Raw genomic sequence first — 21,594 nt, 5'->3', positions numbered from 1 at the left:
ACACAGCACATAAAATGTCAGCCTGTTTAACACATACAGTGGGGAGAATAAGTATTTGATCCCTTGCTGATTTTGTTGGTTTGCCCTCTAATAAAGACATGATCATTCTATAATATTAATGATAAAATATATTCTAATATGGAGAGACAGAATATCATAAAGAAAATCCAGAAAATAACTTTGAAGAATATATTTTAATTGATTTGTATTCCATTGAGGAAAATACAGTCCCAGGAAAAAGTTTGTACACCCTTTGAAATTTCTTACATTTCTGTCAAAATTGGTCATAAAACATGGTCTGATCTTACTGGAAATCACAAGAAGGAACAACCAGAGTCTGCTTTAAGTAATTCAACCCAAACATTTACAAGTTTTCATATTTTCATTGGCCATACGATGTAAACATTCACAGGACAGCAAGGCATAAGTAAGTACACCCTTGCATTCAATAGGTTTTAACCCTAACGGTGCAAATCCATTTGTCAGTTTTACGCAAGCCGTACCAACGCATTCAATTCATTTTCAATGAAATGCGGCATATCGTCGTTACCGGACTCGCAATGCATGTTGGGATTCCGGCACGGCGAGCGTGGATCCGGTGGCACGTCAAAAAGTTGAGCTCTCCTGAAAGTTATGCAAATTAGCAGTGGCTGACGGACTGCGTTACCCAATGACTGTTGATTACATGAAGATGTCCCATGATACCTGTGGTCATCACGAAGGTGCATTTCCCTCGGTAAAAGCAGATTTTTGACATCTGTCGAACTTTTGGATGTACAAAATATAGACTACAAGCATGTACGTTGCATGTGCTTATGATGCCTGGGTTCAAATGATTATGTTCGATTTCGACCATAAGCATAACAACACGAGGTGAAGCTGTGTGTGAAAAAAACACATGTGCCGAATTCGGTAAGAGCATTTTGAACTGTAATTTAGGGGCAGTTGGTTTGCTATATGGATAAAAACGGCTAGAAATGTAGATTGATATACTTCCTGTATATAACTCCCGGGCCACGCGAGCTGTGGTAGCAGTGCGTCGACACTGGGGTATCCAATACGTTGAGCTGCGTTAACGTAACGCTATAGTGGATCCCGGGCCTAAGTTAGTCGCAATAACCTCAACCAGATGTTTCCTGTAGTTGCAGATCAGATTAACAAAACAATCTGGATGTGTCTTGTCTCCCTCTTCTTTAGAAAATTGCCCTTCTTCAGCAAGTTTTCTGGGATATCTGGAGTGAATTCTTTCTTGACTTCATGCCATATCATCTCAAATGTTTTTTTGTCAGAGATTTGACTGGGCTATTCCAGAATGTGTATTTCATTCTTATGAAGCAATTCAAAAGTCTGTTTTGCAAACATCAACCTGATGCACTGACTCGGACACATCATCAGTGTTGTTTCCTGGAGTCACTGGGTGTTTCGGGTCTTACAGACACCCTCGACCAGGCGACCCGACCAGGGCTGATCAGACCCCGGCCTGTGTCCGAGTGGCATTCTACTCCCCCCACCTCTCTCCCCTCCTCAGCCAGAGCCATCTGGACGCTTTTTCAGCTGCCTCTGTGTTGTTGTTGATGGCTCTCTTCCGATTGGCCCCTGTTATGCCTAGTGTTCCGTAGGCTTTGCTCAGGGAGTGGCTGGCAAATCCCCGGCTCCCTACCTCCACTGGCATACATCTAGTTCTCCAGCCATTTCTGCGACAGTCCTCCACCAGCTCCTGGTACTTCTCCCTTTTCCTCTCCTGCGCCTCCTCCATCCTATCTTCCCATGGAACTGTCAGCTCGAGCATGACCAGTTGCTTTGTAGCCTCAGAGACCAGGATGAGGTCTGGTCTCAATCTGGACTGGGTGATGTGTGGTGGTATTTTCAGCTGCCTCTCCAGGTCAACTGTCATCACCCAGTCTCGGGCTGTAGAGAGCACCCCAGCCGCGGAGCCCTTTGGTGTTCTCTCGGGCTTCTGTCCCGCCTTCACAAACTGGATGGCCTTGGCGGTAGCTTGGGTGCATCGGCTATCCTTGATTCCCTTGCTGATTGCCTCAGCTATGGACTTCAGGACCTGATCGTGCCTCCATCGATAGCGACCCTCGCTCAGTGCCCTGGAGCAGCTGCTTAAGATGTGTTCCAAGGTCCCCATCTTGGAACACAGTGGACATGCGGGTGTCTCTATTTTGCCCCAGGTGTACAGGTTAGATGGGCTCGGGAGGACATCATACACCCCTTGGATCAGGAACTTGATCCTCTGGGGGTTCCACTGCCAGATGTCCTTCCAGGTGATGTTGCGCTCCATCGCCTGCTCCCACTTCATCCAGGCTCCTTGCTGCTTCATGGCCACTGCTCTGCTGGTTCGCTCCTCCTCCACTGAAGCCCGCACCTCCTCCTGCACCAGCCTCTGCCTCTCCCTCCCAGTGGCAGTCTTGTACTGGGTTGTTGTTGACATCCCAAGTCCCGCTCTGCCTTGCGCCACTGCGCCGAGGATGGCCTTGTGCTTCAGCCGAGACTCTGCTTGCTGGACTGCATCGGCTGCCCTCCACTTCCTCCCTGTCCTCACCATGATTCCTGCCCCGGACACTTTGGCATCCCTGGATCCTGCGTACTGCAGGTGTTCCCGTGTCCGTGTCACGATGAACTCCTCTCTGACTGAGCTGAAGGGGAGCCTGAGCTTGTTGGTGTTTCCATACAGCCCGATGTTGCTAAAGCTGCGTGGTAAGCCCAGCCATCTGCGCAGATAGCTGCTCACCTTCTGCTCCAAGCCTTCCACCACGGTCATGGGCACCTCGTAGATGAGGAGAGGCCAGAGGATTCTTGGGAGGATTCCATGTTGGTACATCCAGGCCTTGAATCTACCAGGGAGCCCAGACTTGTCCACTGTTCTCAGCCATCCATCCAAGTCAGCACTGGTTGCCTTGATGGAGTCTCTGTCATTCAGGCTGCAGTTGAAGACCTTCCCCAGGCTCTTCACTGGTTTCTCAGTGACTGACGGGATCAGATGTTCTCCCAACCTGAAGCGGAATTTGTCTGAGACCTTCCCTTTCCGTAGTACCAGAGACCTGGACTTTGCTGGCTTGAAACACATGCGTGCCCAAGCCATGATCCTTTCCAACCCCTGGAGAATCCATCTGGCTCCTGGAACAGTTGTTGTCGTCACAGTGAGGTCGTCCATGAAGGCTCTGATAGGCGGTTGCCTTACTCCAGACTTGCTGAGTGGACCTCTGCATTCGGTTTCAGCTCCCTTGGCAAGCATATTCATCGCCAGTGCGAAGAGGGTCACTGAGATGGTGCAAGCAGTGATTATGCCCACTTCCAGCTGCTGCCAATCAGATGTCAGCTGACCGGATGACACTCTCAAGCTGAACTTGCTGTAGTAGTCCAGGATGAGGCTTTTCACCTTCTGGGGTACATGGTGCTTCTCCAGTGCGACCTCCACCAGCTTATGGGGTAAGGAACCATATGCGTTGGTGAGATCCAGCCACAGCACAGCCAGGTCACCTCTGCCCTCTTTCGCCTCCCTGATGAGCTGGGTTACCACTCCTGTGTGTTCCAGGCAACCGGGAACTCCCGGTATCCCTCCCTTCTGCACAGACGTGTCGATGTAATTATTGCTCAGCAGGAAGTTGGAGAGTCTCCTGGCCACGATGCTGAAGAAGATTTTACTCTCCACACTTAACAAGGAGATTACCCGAAACTGGTCGATGTTCTCAGACTTTTCTTCTTTCGGTATGTACACTCCCTCAGCATACCTCCATGGCTGGGCAATCTTCCCTCTCCTCCAGATCACCTTCAGGGCCTTCCAAAGCCGGCGTAGCAGTTTCGGGCAGTTCTTATAAACCTTATATGGCACACCGCTCGGGCCTGGAGCTGAGCTTGATCTTGCTCTCCTCACCACTTCCTCCACTTCCCTTAGGCTTGGCTCCTTCAGGTTGAAGTCTGAAGTAGGCTCTGGTGGTTCTATCAGTGCATTGCATGGGCCTAGCGGTTGTTCTCTGTTGGAGTCACTGTATGTGGCCTTGAGATGGTTGTTGATCTCCTCCTTCGAGCAGGTGAGGCGGCCCGCCCTCTTTTGGCCAAGTAGCTGCTTGGTCAAATTGAAAGGGTTAGCCAGGAAAGCTGCCCTCTTCCTGGCTCTTTCTTTCCGCCTCCTCCTGTGGAACTCTGCTCTCCGCAGGGTCAGCAGCTGCTTCCTCAGGATTGCTCTCAGGTCTGCTAGGCCCCCTCGCTCAGCATCTCCTGCTCTTCTGTATTGCTTCTTCAGCAGCTTGAGCTCTTCCCTGCACTGCTGGATTTTCCTTGCTCTGTGGCTTGGAGCATAAGCCGATGGTGCTGGCTTAGGAGCCTCGGTTCCAAAACGCTCTGCTGCGATGTTCACTATGAGCGCAGGCCCGTTTCAAGGATTTTGGGGGCCCTAGGCAAAGGGGTTGTCGGGGCCCTAGGTTTTTTTTTGTAAGCGGGGGGGGGGGTGGCCTGGGGGATTGGGGGTTACCTGACAGGGTAGCCACGGCGCCAGAACTTCTGTTTCGGGTTTCGGAGGGGCCAGACAATTTTTGGATGGCACTTCAGTCATTGTCACATAGCCTACCATTACAACACAATGTCACAGAAACCATAGAAATCTAATGGAACAAACAAGAAGTCACCTTATAGACAGTGTTGTGGCAGGGCAACACATGCATGAAGGGCAATGAATGCATAAAGAGCAAGCATACACCATCATTTCCTGTGAGGAAATGCAATCTAGTATGATAACTAGTCCCTACAGTTCATTTTATGAAACTTTATGAAGAAAGACCTGGGCAAAATAATAGCCCATTCCATTCAGTAGGCTCCGCTCATGAAGTAGGCTAATTGAATGTTCAGTTTAACCTGGCCTGTCTCACATGAGAGTATGCCTATATGGCCCAATCAAATTTTTTGACCCTACCACGAAAATCATGATCTGCATTGCCAATCACAAATAAAGAAATGTCTAATCTTTCAAACCACTTTTAAAATCTAACAAAGGGTGCTCCATTTGTGCAAAACCAACTATTGACTCATAAAACAATAGGCCTAGTCCAGAAACTCAAGGCTGAAAAACGAATGAGCAGGCACAGTGGGGGGTTTGGGGGGATGTGATATTGGTAGCAAGAATTCTAACCAAGCCAGGGGGGGTTGGTTAGAAGAGATTTTTTTTCGTATTGCATCCACATTTGAAAATACAATCCAAAGTTGTTAGTAACTAATACCGCAGCACACACAAATAGGCTCCTCTGTAGCGACCAAGGATCACTGAACAACCACCTGCGTTATACTCCGTGGTTGACAGATGTGTCAATTATAGGGGACCATGCCCCGGTGCCCTTACCTTGAGTTGTCTTGACCGCAGAATGTATCCCAACCTCTCACTGTAATCCACAAGTTTCCAGAATCATGGTCCCAAATTCCAATGTGTAATCCATATAATAGCAAGAAAGTGGGCTACAATGTAGGCTAGCTATCCCAGCGCACTTGTGTGACTCGTGTTATCCGAAATATTGGTCATATGCATATGCATAGGCCTATGCACATTGTTCATTCGTTTCTTCTTGCGTTTGTCCACATTCAAAACAGTTCCGTGTAGAAAAAAGATGCGTTATGGAACAATCGACGTTTGCCCAGTGCTTGTTACAGCACATGGATAATCCTTCACGGATGTTTTTGAAAACATAACACTGTCGCCTAAATGAAGCATCTCGCTGTATGTGCGATGTCAACTGGCCTGGGACAGTTTGGTTGCAGTAGGCCTACAGAGAGTAGCCTAATATGTCGCCTTCAAGATTAACTTTTATTTTAAAAGCAACTGTCTTGAGCCAAAAATGTAATATAAACTGGCGTCTGCGCAACATCCAGTGAGAGATTATGTAGCTTCATCTTCAGTTTGTATTTGCGCTGGATTTGACGGTTGAACAAATTGGAAGGGGGGCCCCCTCGAGATAGGGGTACTTTGACTACATTTGTCGTTGCACCTTTTGGCAATTGACATTTTCACGTCGCTGTCGCTGATGCAAACCTATTGGAAGGGGGGCCCCCTCGAGCAGGGGGCATTAGGGAGGCACTGTTGCTTCCCTCGCAGCCCTTCATAAAGATGGCATTGCCTTATTATAAAGCTATTTCAAATCGTCGTTGCTGTTGGGTCCATAACCTGTCGTCCTTGGGGGCCCCACCTACTCGGGGGCCCTAGGCAACTGCCTACATTGTGTACCTTAACGCAAAGGGCCTGTATGAGCGTTGCCATTGTTCTCAGCCTCTGGTCCACATCCCCCTTGGCGGTCACCTCCAGGATCTGGTCCACATCCTCATCAAACTGCTTCCACTCTGCTCTCTTTGAGGACTGGGGCCACTGGATCCTTGGTTGAGCTGAAGGAGCACTGCCCGTTGCTGGAGCTTGCTGTCTCTGGAAATCCTGCAGGTTGTTGGGAGTTACCTGGAGAGGGCTCTGGGTGTCAGGTGGGCTGCTGGCAGTAGCTGGTGACACTAGGAGGCTCTGGGCACTATGGGTTGCCTCCGGGCCTAGCTCCTCCAGCGTCTGACCAGAAGTGACTTCTGTGCGTTGTGTCACCGTTGCCACTGTCAAGCATCTCATCCTGCCTTGATGTATCTTAAGGCCTCTCTCATTCTTGCAGGTTTTTCCACAGATGCATGTTGTTGCCGTTGTCGTTAATTCGTTTTCCTGAGTCGTCATTCTTAGATCCGTCCTGGTGGGGTGCTCATTCTCCCCCCCTCTCGGGCACCCCTGGGGGTATTTCTCATTAGTGGGTTTTGTAGCTTGCTTTGGGTTCTTCTTGTCAGAAGAATTGGTTTGGGCTGCCAACCCTCCCCAACCCGGGTTGCCGTCTCTCCGGCCGTCCTCTGTCTCTCCAGATGTCACCACACTCTTCGCGGTCGTCACCCAGTCTGTTCCTGGTTGTCACTGGTTTCCCAGGTTGTTTCAGTTTTGCAAACATCAACCTGATGCACTGACTCGGACACATCATCAGTGTTGTTTCCTGGCGTCACTGGGTGTTTCGGGTCTTACAACAGACACCCTCGACCAGGCGACCCGACAAAAGTCAATTGCCTCTAAAATATGGGTTGTTGTCCCATTTCAGCACCCATCCTCTTGTGTGCCTCTGTGTGACAGACTACCTCACATTTTTTCTGTAAAATATCTCAATAAACTTCTGAGTTCATTGTTCCACTGATAATAGCTAACTGACAAGGGCCTGAGGCACCAAGGTAGCCGCATATAATGATGCTCCCGCCACCATACTCAAAAGTGGAGATGATGTTTTGGTGAAGGTGTGGTTCTCCAGTTCTCCTCCAAACATGATACTATGTGTTCCTCTGAAAAAAATCAATTTTGGTTTCATCGTTGGTCTACAGCAGTGGTTCCCAAACTTTTTTCCTTGTGCACCCCCTTGTACATTTCAATGTGGTTTGTGCACCCCCCAAGCAAATTTATGGTGTGCAAGTATGGATTTACTGCGCATTCACTGCACATTATGCATTATATCGTTTTGGGGAATCCTCTTTTCCAATAGTCAAGGAGTTAAACCGGAGTTCAGATGGACCCTTCCAGCATACAATTCACCATAAAATTAAAAACAAATTAATATTCATTAATGTTAGATATAAAACACACATATCCACCATTGCTCTATTCAGCTCGCGCACCCCCTAATGGCAGGCCGCGCACCCCCAGGGGTGCACGCACCCCAGTTTGGGAAACCCTGGTCTACAGAATATTTAGCAGTAACTTTATGAAGCATATAAATGCTTTTTCGCAAACCTCAAAGGTGCAGCAATATTTTTTTGGACAGAAACCCCATTAATTTTAGATTGGCAGAATGAAACCCATTTTTAGCTATTCTTGGTTACATCTCCACTTCTGAGTATGGTGGCGGGAGCATCATTATATGTGGCTACCTTGCTGCCGCAGGCCCTTGAAAGTTTGCTATTATCGGTGGAGCAATGAACTCAAGTTTATTGTGATATTTTACAGAAAAAAACGTTAGGAAGTCTGTCACACAGTTGAAGCACACAAGAGGATGGGTGCTGAAATGTGACAACAACCCATACTTAAGAAGCAAATCGACATTAGAATGGCTTCATAACAATGAAGTACACATTCTGGAATAGCCCAGTCAAAGCCCTGACTAAAAACAATTGAGATTATATGGCATGAAGTCAATAAAGCTATGCACTCCAGACATCCCAGAAAACTTGCTGACGAGAGGCAGTTCTCCAAAGAAGAGGGAGACAAGATACATCCAGATTGTTTTGTTAATCTGATCTGCAACTACAGGACAAGTCTGGTTGAGGATATTGCAACTAACTGAGGGTTAAAACCTATTTAATGCAAGGGTGTACTTACTTATGCCTTGCTCTCCTGTGAATGTTATAGCCTTATGGCCAATAAAAATATGAAAACATGTAAATGTTTGTGTGGAATTAGTTAAAGCAGACTCTGATTGTTCCTTCTTGAGATTTCCGGGAAGATCAGACCATGTTTTATGATCTATTTTGACTGAGATGTAAGAAATTTCAAAGGGTGTACAAACTTTTTCCTGGGACTTTAAGTATTTGATCCCTCTAGTCAAAGAAGACAAAATACTTGGTGGCAAAGCCCTTGTTTTCTCAAACAGAGGTCAGATGTTTCTTTCAGTTAATGACAATGTTTGTGGATATATTAAAAAGGATTTGCATCCACTTTTCTTTGCATATCATCTCTAAACCATTTAAGTTGTATGACTGTAGCTTGGCAATTGGGAGCTTCTGTTCCCTTCACAGGGTTATTATAGGGTTAATAATCCACGAGTCACATGATACTCTGTTTCCTGCGAAAACTCATTAGTTATCATTTTATTCCTCAATTTTTCTCATAGATAGAATAACTGTTTGTATCCCTTACATTTTGTTGCTTCTATGCATATATTAGTTTAACCCTGTGAAACCTGAACCATGAAAGCAATGAGAGAAAATTCAATTTTTTTGGAATTTAATTCAATATTGGTCCCTTATAAGAAATGTAAAAAAAATATTTTGTTTTTTGTTAAGAAACACTGAAGGGGCCCCCTGGTTGGGAAACACTTAAGGGGCCCCTGGTTGGGAAACACTGCTGTAGTGAAGGGGGCCCCCCTAGTTGGGAAAAAGTGAAGCGCCCCCTGGTTGGGAAACACGTAAGGGCCCCCTGGTTGGGAAACACGTAAGGGCCCCCTGGTTGGGAAACACTGAAGTGAAGGGGGCCCCCCTGGTTGGGAAACACTGCTGTAGTGAAGGGGGGCCCCTGGTTGGGAAACACTGCTGTAGTGAAGGGGGGCCCCTGGTTGGGAAACACTGAAGGGCCCCCCTGGTTGGGAAACAGTGAGGGCCCCCCTGGTTGGGAAACACTGAAGGGCCCCCTGGTTGGGAAACAGTGAAGGGCCCCCTGGTTGGTAAACAGTGAGGGCCCCCCTGGTTGGGAAACACTGCTGTAGTGAAGGGGGTCCCCTGGTTGGGAAACACTGCTGTAGTGATGGGGCCCCCTGGTTGGGAAACAGTGAAGGGCCCCCTGGTTGGTAAACAGTGAGGGCCCCCCTGGTTGGGAAACACTGCTGTAGTGAAGGGGGTCCCCTGGTTGGGAAACACTGCTGTAGTGAAGGGGGGTTCTCAAAGTGGGGTCCAGACAGCTCTGGGGGGCCACACCACATGGCCAGGAGGCCCCTGAAAAGCCTGTTGCAGTGCACACAGCACATAAAATGTCAGCCTGTTTAACACATATAAACGGTACCTACATAGTCAATATAGTGCAAAAGTGGGGCCTACGTCATAAAACTTCTTTATAACCCTGGGTCATTGTTGATGAAAATCCTCATGGTCATTTTCTTTTTTTTTCATATTGTCATTATCATCATCATCATGTGAAACAAACTGTTATAGTGACTATCAGGGACACTAATTAATTTATTACGGAAATGAACATTCAACAGCAGCATACATTTATTCAATCAAACAAACAATGAAAAATCACTGCAAGCCAAAAAAATAAAGATCTGCACAATGCAAACACACAATAATGTAGAAAAAGAGATGGGAGGCAGATGAGATATAATCTGTGAAAAAGAGATGGGAGGCAGATGAGATATAATCTGTGAAAAAGAGATGGGAGGCAGATGAGATATAATCTGTTGGTCCAGGGTGGCTGTAACATGACTTTTCACCAAACTCGACGCAACACAACACAACACAAGTTGGATGGTCCATATTCACTGTTATGTACAATGACTATTATTTTCAAACAGAAGGACATGTTTTGACTTCTGTATGCAAATGACATGTTTCCCATGTCTTCTGGGTCTATTTCAAGTAGACTTGTTGTGATACACCTGGTGGTGCAACCTGGACATGGTGTATCACAAGTCTACTTGAAATAGACATGGGAAACTGTGCATAGGAGAATGTTAAAACTCTATCATTTGCACACATGAAGCGTTCTTAATCTGGTCACGTTTTCAATAGCTGTACTTGAGTGCTAGAGTAAGACTACATCCAATATATATTTGATGATGTCATGAACCTATACAATGATTGTAATGTCAAAAATATATCTTATATACACACAATCATGGTAAATCAAAGGGAATGCAAAACTTAATGTAATAACTATGGTAATTATTCATACAATTCATTTTGAAATGATTTTCCTTGTGTTGTTTTAGCTTATTTGGATGTTTATAACATGTTTAACACTGATCCCTGTCCCAACTTATTTGAGACGTGTTGCAGTTATCAAATTAGAAATGACATATGTGCCTCAAAACAATATTATTTTTCTTGGTTTTAACACTAAGTATTAAACAAATATTTTCTAGTAAGGTCCAAGTACAGTCTTTTTTGTAGCTAAAAATTCGCTATTTTTGGAAATTCAAAATGTCGGACAATGGAGAAGATCCCCTTTTTCATGTATGAAAAGTGCAATTTTTCCAGTCATAATGAATACTTCGAATTTGATGCTGGTGGTAAGTATCCATGAAAAAGGTAACATTAGTGAATGGGCAGCATGAATTCTGGAAATAAACAACTAAAAATCTCACACAGTGTCCCTTTAATATGTTGTCTTTTTACTATTCTTCTTCTAATGATTGGATCGAATGTTTTGAAAATGACAGCATTTTGAATTCATTCACAGTTTACCAAATGTCCCAACTTCACCGGAGTTGGGGTTTGTAAATGGTTTTTCCCCTGTATGGATCATCTGGTGTTTATTGAGAGTGCCCATTTGCCTAAAGGCCTTTCCACACTGTGAGCATTTAAATGGCTTTTCCCCTGTATGGATCATCTGGTGTGTCTTGAGTGCGCCCATTTGCCTAAAGGCCTTTCCACACTGAGAGCACTCAAATGGCTTTTCTCCTGTATGGACCCTCTGGTGTGTCTTGAGACTGCTCATGTGACTAAGCTTCTTTCCGCACTCTGAGCACTCAAATGGCTTTTCCCCTGTATGGATCCTCTGGTGTGTCTTGAGACTGCTCATGTGACTAAAACGCTGTCCGCATTCTGGGCACTCAAATGGCTTTTCCCCTGTATGGATCCTCTGGTGGTGCCTGAGATGGCCCATTTGACGAAAGGTCTTTCCACATTCTGAGCACTCAAATGGCTTTTCCCCTGTATGGATCCTCTGGTGGTGCCTGAGATGGTGCATTTCACTAAACTTCTTTCCGCATTCTGAGCACTCAAATGGCTTTTCCCCTGTATGGATCCTCTGGTGGTGCCTGAGATGGCGCATATGACTAAAACGCTTTCCGCATTCTGGGCACTCAAATGGTTTTTCTCCTGAATGAGTAATCTGGTGAGTCTTGAGAGTGCTTTTTAGACTAAATGTCTTTTTACAATCTGAGCACTCAAATGGCTTTTGCCCTGTATGGATCCTCAGGTGTTTCTTGAGATCAGACATTTGACTAAACCTCTTTCCACAGTGAGAACACTCAAATGGCTTTTCCCCTGTATGGATCCTCTGGTGTTGCTTGAGATTCATCTTCAACCTAAAGCTCTTTCCACATTCTGAGCATACATGTGGTGTTTCCCCTGTATGGGTAATCTGGTAAGACTTGAGTTTGCCTATTTGACTAAATGTGTTTTTACAATCTGAGCACTCAAATGGCTTTTCCCCTGTATGGGCAATCTGATGTCGCCTGAGATGGTCCATACGACTAAAACGCTTTCCGCATTCTAGGCACTCAAATGGCTTTTCCCCTGTATGGATCCTCTGGTGTGTCTTGAGTTTGCTGATGCTACTGAAACGCCTTCCACAGTGTGAGCACCCAAATGGCTTTTCCCCTGTATGGATCATCTGGTGTTTATTGAGTGCGCCCATTTGCCTAAAGGCCTTTCCACACTGAGAGCACTCAAATGGCTTTTCCCCTGTATGGATCATCTGGTGTTTATTGAGTGCGCCCATTTGCCTAAAGGCCTTTCCACACTGAGAGCACTCAAATGGCTTTTCCCCTGTATGGATCATTTGGTGTTGCTTGAGAGTGCGAATATGCCTAAAGGCCTTTCCACAGTGAGAGCACTCAAATGGCTTTTCTCCTGAATGGATCCTCAGGTGTCTCTTGAGATCAGACATTCGACTAAACCTCTTTCCACAGTGAGAGCACTCAAATGGCTTTTCCCCTGTATGGATCATTTGGTGTTTCTTGAGATTGCTTATTTCACTAAATGTCTTTTTACAGTCTGAGCACTCAAATGGCTTTTCCCCTGTATGGATCCTCTGGTGTGTCTTGAGTTGGCTAATGTTACTTAAACTCTTTCCACATTCTGAGCACTCAAATGGATTCCCCCCTGAATGGATCTTCTGGTGCTTCTTGAAACTGTCCATGTCAGTAAAACTCTTTTCACAGTGAGAGCACTGAAATGTGTTTGCTGTTCGGTGATTCTGTCTTCCTGTGTATCCTTCCCCCTCTGTGGACTGTCTTCCATTAGAATGAATCCTCTGATCATCACCTACAACATAAAGACATTTTAAGACAATATTACACACATTGAACACACACAATGATGTATTGTATGATTCAGCTTGAATGACACATATATTTTACACGTTGTAGATGGTTAAAAGTATTGAAGACAACATGTAGCCATACAAATCTGATAAGTAAGAATGTGAGTAGGCTAGCCTGTTTAGTAGTAGTAGTAGTGGTATCTTTATTGTCCTTTCTTCTAAGTAGGTGGGGCATTGGACATGAGGACAGTCAATACATACAACAGATCCCTCCCCAACCCAACCCCCCCCCCCCCACCAACATTTACCCTAATACACACCTTCTACCAAAAACATCATCGACTTGGATCATCTGACCAAGAGCATGACAATTAATATTTCCCAAACAGCATTTCCCAAATGGCCTTGGTTTGATTGTTTGCTTCCCAACAAAGTGGGAGGAGTTCCCGTATTTCCGGGAAATCAGAAAGTGCTTGCATTGACTCTTGACCTGACTGGTAGCAACGCCGAAGCTGTTGCGTCACTAGGAGGGCACGGTCTGGCTAGGAGTAGGCCTACCTGGCCCTTCTGAGTGTCAACTGGGACAAAATATTAAATCTCTGGGCATAGTCACTGCATTACACCAATAGATGTGACCAGGGCTCTAAATTAACACCAGTCAGCCTGCCAAATGCTGGTAAAAAAAACATCCGTTTGGCTGGTAGAAAAGAAAAGCCACTTTGACCCATTAGTGAGAGTGTGTTTGGCTAGTACAATGAACATCAATAGGTTTACTAAGTAATAAACTAATATTTTCTAGTATGGCCCAAGTACAGTCATTTTTGCAGCAAAAAAATGGCTATTTCTGGAAATGGCGGACCATGGAGAAGATCCCCATTTTCATGTATGAAAAGTGCAATTTTTCCAGTCATAATGAATACTTATAATTTGATGGTGGTAGTAAGTATTAATGAAAAAGGTAACGTAAACATAAAGGTAGTGAATGGGTATCAGGAATTCTGGAAATAAACAACTAAAAATCTCACACAGTGTCCCTTTAAAGGGCTCTGCATACTTCACGTGCGCAGTTTGTCGCGAGTGGCGCGAGAACCATTAATGACGTCATCACTTGCGACAGACTATTCATACTTCAAAAGCGCCTTGCTCGCATTGTCGGGAGTGCCCTCTGCTTTTCATGAGAGAAACGGCAATACAGGTCTGTGAACGGCAGTATCTTTCGCAACTCGCAGCGTGAGTTCTATGGATGTATAAAATAGAAAGCCAAACACGGCTGCTGTAGGGCTACTGAACATCTGACTTGTGACTTACCACATTGAAACATATATTTTTTGTTGTAGCCTATTGCCAGATCATTCCAAGACCATGTGAGAGCATTGTTCTGGCGGCAGAATTTATAAATAGATCGCCGAACACAACGTGCTTCTGAACAAAGTAAACAATTGTTTCACTGAACAACATTTAAGAGAGAAGATAAAATAACTCTCTATGACATTTTATTATCCTTAAAATGGTGCAGGATCCATTCTGTAGTAGCCTACAGTAGTTGTAGCCTCTCTTCGCAACTCCTGCTTTGTCTGCCTACCTGCATGGTCGCTGGTGGCGCACGACATGTTACAAAAAATGTGGGGTGCACGACGTCGCGACACGGCAGCTCGCGCCACGGCGTGTGACGTCATTTTGAGTCACGTGATGGCGCGAGTGAGGTCGCCAGTGAAGTATGAAGGAGACGCCAAGTATGAATCCCCCTTAAGAGCGCTGGATGTGACTAATAGACTGGACATGTCTACCTGTAATTTCATTTTTAACAAAACTCCTCTCTACAATATACTTGCATCTACATATTTGTTATTTTCACAAAAAAATTTACTTGAAATTAAATGTTTGAGTTCATGGAAATTCATTCCAACTTGGCTTACTTTCTGCTGAAGACGCATCTTGGCTGCACTGTCCAACCTCCTCTTCTTCCTCCTCCTCTTCTTGTTCTTCATCCTCCTCCTCTTCCTTCTCTTCCTCTTCCTCTTCTTCTTTACCCAAGATCCTCATGAAGTCTGGCTCAGGAACTGTAGGCGACTCATACATTACAGTTTTAAAGTTTTGTTCCAATTTAGGCTTCTCATCCTCTATTGGATGTGCACGTATATAAGAGTATAGAAAGTCATCAAAGTCCTCTTCTTCTGGCTCCTCTTTCACTGACATTAGAAGTTGTGATGCCATTATTGTAAGCCAGGCATTAGCAGGTGGGAAGACCTGAAAAACAAAAACACCAACTTTAAACAGGAGCACAATGCTAAACAGGATATAGCCATTTTTAGATGCAAAACTGACTGTACTTGGGCCATACTAGAAAATATTAGTTTATTACTCAGTAAACTTTCATGAAAAGATCAAATTTGGCAATAGGCAACCCAGTTTCAATAAGCAGCATAGTTGCAGTACCTTTTTTGACCATTTCCTGCAGTGTGCCCCTTTAAACAGGAGCACAATGCTAAAGAGAAGTAGATCTCAATCTGATTTCTCATCCACCACCAGCCTGCAAACATCAACTTTAAATATCAACTTTAAAACAGGAGCACTATCGATCATCCTCATATTAGGTGCAGAGGAATACGTTCTGTAACAGATACATAACACCATGAGCTAGTGTTGCACTAACACCATCAATTTAATCTACTTCCAAATGTTTCAGTCAGAAAAGTAGGTCAGTGTAAATAGGGCTGGGTAAAATAATCGATTTAATCGATAATCGATCGATTTCATTTAAAATTCACATAATCGATTCACAGGGCACAAAATCGATTTTTTTTTTGTTCTTTTTCTTTTTGTTTAATTTAGGTCTATGGAAAATACCCAGTAGGTATTAGTCAATTAGGCCTAGGTCTACTTATTACAAATTACCAATCTGTTAACACCGTCAAGCCACAGCCCTTTGACATTTTAATATAAAAATAGGCAACAGCATCTTTTGGGGGAAATCAGAAGGGAACGGATTGAATCGATTAGAAATTAATCGAATCGAATCGAATTGAATCGTGATTAATCGATTCAAAGCCCTAAGAATTGAAATTGAATTGATACAGGAACATGGCTGCGATACCCAGCCCTAAATGTAAAATATATTTGTTACCACACAGCTGTGTGGTCTGAGGCTGAACATCCTTTCACTATTCTACAACACAAATACATCATCTTGGAACACTAAACAGAACATGCTCTAAGTCATTTAGTATGCTTGCGAGCATTCGCAAGCCAGCTTTGAATCATTGCAGCGTTCGAGATAGAGACGCGGTTAGAGCGCCAAAAGGACCAGTGCGAAAAAGGCTCAGAATGGTACATTCTACATTGCTCGCTGGCCTAGCCCCTTTTTTTCATTCACCAGACTCGATTTTCCTCCGTTTTGATCTGTTTTTACCCTAATTGAAATGAATGGTAGAATGTTCAGAATGATGATGTCACTAGCCCTGGCAGTTAGAGTGAGAGGTGACCTGTCCTTGGTTTTTAAATTAAATAAAATTAACCGCTTTACCTATCGACTAGGTAAAGGCATTGTCAGAGAGGTCTTGGCTCTGACTACAAACTGTGTAAAGATCATTAGCCAACTCGGTAACACTTTATAATGAATACCCCTTTTTAAGCACAAGTTAAGCCTTAGTTAAGCCTTATTTTAACATTAGTGAATCACGAGTTAGTCATTATGTAAGTATTATTTCTCATTTCTTAATCATTAACTACTACCGTTAGTAAATGGTTTGTGTGTACTGATGTAACTGTTCGCTAAGCAAAGTTAAGCCTTAGTTAAGCCTTATTTTTAACATTAGTTAACCCTTACTGAATCACAAGTTAGTCATTATGTAGCCTAAGTATTATTTCTCTTTTCGGTAACACTTTATTTTAGGGACACATCTATTAGCACTAATACATACAATATTAATGCCTGTGTAAGTAACTTGTAAGGCATATACTAAGCAAAATAAGACAGTTGTTAAGCATGTATTCACAAATGTCTTGTTCATGCCCAATTAGGGATGTATTACTAATATAACCTTAGTAAGGACCAGTAAGCCTATATTCCTATTCATTAGTAAGTAGTAAGTTGCAGAATACAATGTGTATAAGCTCCCGACACAACAAACCCTGAACAGTGTGAAAACAGATATGGAATAAGGGTCTAAAGTGATGCATTGCTCAGCACAGATGTTTCAGGGCCTCCGCACTACCAAAGTCCACCTCGTTACCTAGGGCCCCCACACCACCCAGGCCCACACTATTTAGCCCCCCAATATACAAAGTGTAAGGATATGTTAAATAATTAATACTTACCTAGTGGAATCATCTAGTTTTCTCTTGCTGATTGTAGTTTAAAGAAGGTAACAGGAGCCTATACTGTATATAGCGAGGATTGAATGTACACTTGTCAATGGCGGTGAGTTGGTGATATGTCATTTTTTTCATTTACCGCTGAGTTTTAATTGCAAAATCCCCCAAAATAAATGCAGAACATTAGAATAATAGTTTTGAAGCGAAACTAAACTATTCTTTTGTGATAATTAAGTTAATGTTTGAGAACATTAGCTTCAAGAAGTGCAGTGCATGATGGGTACGCAATCTAGGCCAACAGACAACCTACCCAGCTCTGAGCCTACGTCCTTAGCTCCTCCCCTCACTCGTGGCCATGCATTGCATTTCTGACTAAGGGCGTACCCATCATGCACTGCACTTCTTGGAGCTAAGTTTCTCAAACATTAACTCATTTATCACAAAGGAATAGCTTAGTTTCGCTTCCAAACTATTACTCATCGTTATATTCTGTATTTATTGTAGGGTTTTTACAAATAAAACGAATTGGTGTATGAAAAAATGACATCTCACCATCCACCGTCATTGAGAACTTTACGTCCAATCCTTGCTATATAATGCTTCCAAGTACACTGTGATATATTGAGTAGAATAAGTGAGTTCTAAATAATTCATGAGACGAACACAACAGTAATAATGTTCTTACACTTTGCTTCCCGGGGGCGGGGGGGCTAGAGTAGGGGCCCTAGGTAGTGCGGGGGCCCTAAGTCATCTGGGCTGAGCAATGCATCACTTTAGAATAGGGACCCTTATTCCACATCTGTTTTCACAATGTTCAGGGTTTGTTCACACAGTGTACCAGGAGCTTATACACATTGTATTCTGACCCTTACTGCTTACTCATAAATAGAAATCTAGGTCTACTAGGTCCTTACTAAGGATATATTGGTAATAAATCCCTTATTGTGCATTGTCAAGTTATCACAGGTTTCCCTCAGTTCTCTGCCCAAACTTGAAAAGAGCTTTGTCCTCAAGGACGCAAAGGAACAACTCAAATCTTCTCTTTTCTTTTCTTTATTAAAGATTGGGTCGATCAGGTCGAAAACCTTGAAATAAACAAACATTGCATTGGCATTAGGATCAAACTCAACAAACAAAAAGACAAACTGTAAACTTGTAGTTAATAATGGCAAATAAACTTTAAGTTTAATCAAATAAGTGTTAGTTTTTAAGTTTACCACTTCAGCAGTTAAAAGTTGTCATATACAAACAAATTCAGCTGTCCAGTTCACATAAGTAGACTAAACTACATTGAAACATAGCAAGCATCAAAGATGGCATTTCTTCAGCATAAACATGCAAGACCAAACAATTGCTGTCAACACATCTTAAGAAATCTGCTACATATTTCAAGTAAATGTGTCAAATGTTCATTACCAGTTGCGTCTTGAACATCAACTGAGGGGTTTCTTTGTTTTAGGATGGTTGTTTTAGGCTTTCAGGTGAGTATTCACAACCTTTTCTGTATTTCTTTTGTTCTGACATGTTCTCATGCTGGTGATCCAATATGGATTCTCACAGGAAGTTCACTGGAAGCAACAGGAAGTCCAGTGCTCACACACCTGCTGCACTCTCTGCCCCCTGCTGGTTTGGGGGTCTAGAGATAAGACACCAGTGACTTGTGAATGAAGGATGTTCTGTGGGTTGACAAATCACCTCCCACTTGATCTCCTGGTTCTCGAACCCAGGGAGGTCACACTGCTTCTGGATACTTGGTGTGGATTTATTTTTTGTTTTACTTTTGTCCTTTGGCAGGTATCAGAACAATGACAGTTCTGACCGTTCTTTGTAGACTCATGGATGGGTTTTCTTTGTATTTTTTCTTTTAGGCCTGGTCTCTCCAACCTCCCACTTTGGTTTGTTTGGGGCTGTGATCGGCTTTTTGTTATGTTTGCTTCTGGCACATGCTCCTGCCTCCCACTTTGGCCTTTGTCCTGTTTTCCAGTGTGCCCTTGTGTTACAACGGTGGCCCTCATGGAGCGGGCAAAGTGAGTTCTGGTTGTATGGGCAGCCATATCCACTTCCTCAAAAAGGTCTGGATGTGTTCCACCAACAGTTATTCCTAGCGGGCTGTCCCAGAGGACCAGGTCTCCAATCACTTTCATTCTCTGCGGGGCAAGTCTTCCTTCTCGGTGACTGATTAGTAGTTCTATGCGCTCTGGTCTGCGCAGATCTTCCAGTCTCATATCTGGAAAGAATTTCTGTAGTTTTTCAGGTCTGATGCCTCTGTTCACCTTGGCAATTTCATCCAGGCCATAGCACAGGAGCTCGTGGGCCCTCTCTTTGCCTTTGGCTGTCCTGACTTTCACTTTCAGTAGATATCTCCTGGTTTTTACCTTCATGGCCATTCCTCCGACCCCAGACACGATCAGTGTTACTTTTTCACTGCGCAGGTTCAGTCTTCTGGCAGCTTTGTGGGTGATGTAATTTGTGTCCGATGCTAGGTCTATCAGAGTTCCTATTTTTTGTCCTGCATTGGCAGTCACCTCTAACAACATTAGAATCACTGGTGGCTCTTGACGTGCACTTGACTCCATAACTCCAGGCTTGTCAGTACAGTATGACTTTGCCGTGGTGTTGGTGAAAGCTTGCCTAAACTTTTCTGCCATGTGTGGTGACAGTTGTGACACAAACTTCTCCTGCTCCTCTGTGAGCTTTTGCCTACTCATGACTGGCCTATGTTTTCTGTCTGTCTTTGGGCAAAGGACATAATGGTGGTCTTCAGAGCTACTACAGTCCCAGTTCCGACAGAGGTAAGTATCTTTACATTTGTTTTCCTCCTCATGACATTCTAGGCATCTTGTGCAGGCTCCCAGTTTTTCTACAGCATCCATCTTGTCTTTGGGTGTCATTTCTTTAAACTCTGTGCAAAAGAAGAGGTTTTCTCTGTGTCTTTCATTTCCACAGACGACACACCCATCTTTTCTTGTCGACTGGGTTGAGGCATATTTCTCCAAGTTACCAGACTTGTCATATGACTTCCCACTAACGCCAAGCTGGTCTAGTCTCTCTAGAATTTCTTCTTGTGTTTTAAGGAATATGAGTAATTTATCAAAATTATTGTCTGGTGTGACACTGTTTTCTGGGTTTATCATGAATTTGAGCAAGTCTGTCTTTATGTCATCTGGCAATTTACTCTCTATAGACTGAATAACTAGAGGATTCTTGATGGCGCCGGTGTTGCCAAGCTCAGCAAGGTCATTCAGGGCTTTCTCAATGATCTGGATGAAGTCAATGACTTTTCTGGGTTGGTGTGACTTTAAGGGAGGAACCTTTTCCAGGTCACTAACTATCTCCAGAGCGATTGTGGTTTTGTTACCATATCGGTTTTCTAGCACTCTGAACATTTCTTCTGCTGTCTTATATGTGGCTAACCGGAGGTCTCTGCTTATTTTTTCCTCTACACTGTCAAGGAGCTGGAACTTTTTTGCTTCAATTGAGCCGGTTGGCTCCCCCTGCCTTTGGAGACTCACCCAATCCTTTTTCCATTGATGGAAAGTTCTTCTGGAACCATTGAATTTGGGCAAGGTTGTGGGTTTGATTTTAAGAATTGGCTGCTGATTGGGCTGCAGGGCTACAGGCACCTCGGAAACTCTCCTCCTTTGCTCCTCTTCTGCAGCCCTCTGTGCTGTGAGGAATTCTGCCCCTCTGGCTTCTAGGAGGTTCTTTAGTGTTCTCAGCCCTTTCACTCTTCCATTCAGACTTGCCTTCTGAGTTGCTGGGATCCATTTCTCCCACTCTGCGAGGCTTATACTTGCATCTTGAACAAGCACCTTTGCACAGGTCAACTGAAAGTCATAGCCATCTTTGTTCACGGCAGACACAGGAGTGATATGAGCTCTTTCACAGGCTGCTTCTGCTTCCTCAATTGCAAACCCCAACTCGTCTTCTCCATACCTAGACCAGAGGTTGGACTGGACTGTTCTTCTGACTTCCTCTAGTCTTAAGTTGCAGTCTTCCATGGTCTTCTCCAGGTCTGTTTCTAGTTGCTCATTTAGCTTCTGGTCTTTGTGTTCCTCCTCAGCTCCCATCTCCGCCAGTAAGCCAAACTTGTAATCATCACTGCACTCGCTGACGTTTCTTGCATGGGAGTTGAGCTTGTTGAACTCTTCTTGTAGTTCAGTTTTGGACATGTGTTCAGCTGCTCTGCTCATGTGGTTGACTTGCTTGTTGAAGGCACTTTTAGCCAAAGCCCTTTCATGCTTCAGCTGCTTCACAGTCTTTCCAAGAGCTTCGGCGGCCATTTTCCCAGTCACCTCTGCGTCGACAGCTTA

At 44.2% G+C, this 21,594-nt stretch overlaps 1 protein-coding gene and 1 pseudogene across 1 annotated transcript; both read right to left on the bottom strand.

Annotated features, from left to right (window-relative positions):
- Positions 1-1,468: 1,468 nt before the first annotated feature.
- Positions 1,469-7,063, bottom strand: LOC134446491 (uncharacterized; annotated as a pseudogene).
- A 2,852-nt stretch (positions 7,064-9,915) lies between these two features.
- Positions 9,916-12,943, bottom strand: LOC134445632 (zinc finger protein 658B-like). Its single transcript, XM_063194685.1, has one exon. It carries the CDS (start codon positions 12,842-12,844, stop codon positions 11,153-11,155), a length of 1,692 nt encoding a protein of 563 aa, XP_063050755.1. The 5' UTR covers positions 12,845-12,943; the 3' UTR covers positions 9,916-11,152.
- Positions 12,944-21,594: the final 8,651 nt, after the last annotated feature.

This window comes from Engraulis encrasicolus, chromosome 3 (assembly GCF_034702125.1).
Source record: "Engraulis encrasicolus isolate BLACKSEA-1 chromosome 3, IST_EnEncr_1.0, whole genome shotgun sequence".
Classification (NCBI taxonomy): Eukaryota; Metazoa; Chordata; class Actinopteri; order Clupeiformes; family Engraulidae; genus Engraulis; species Engraulis encrasicolus.
The sequence above is the reverse complement of the archived record's forward strand: the minus strand, read 5'-3'. Positions and strand labels throughout refer to the sequence as shown.

Excerpts from the sequence above, each read along its gene's own strand:
- LOC134445632 (XM_063194685.1), bottom strand. The coding sequence starts at position 12,844 with ATGGACAGTTTCAAGAAGCACCAGAAGATCCATTCAGGGGGGAATCCA.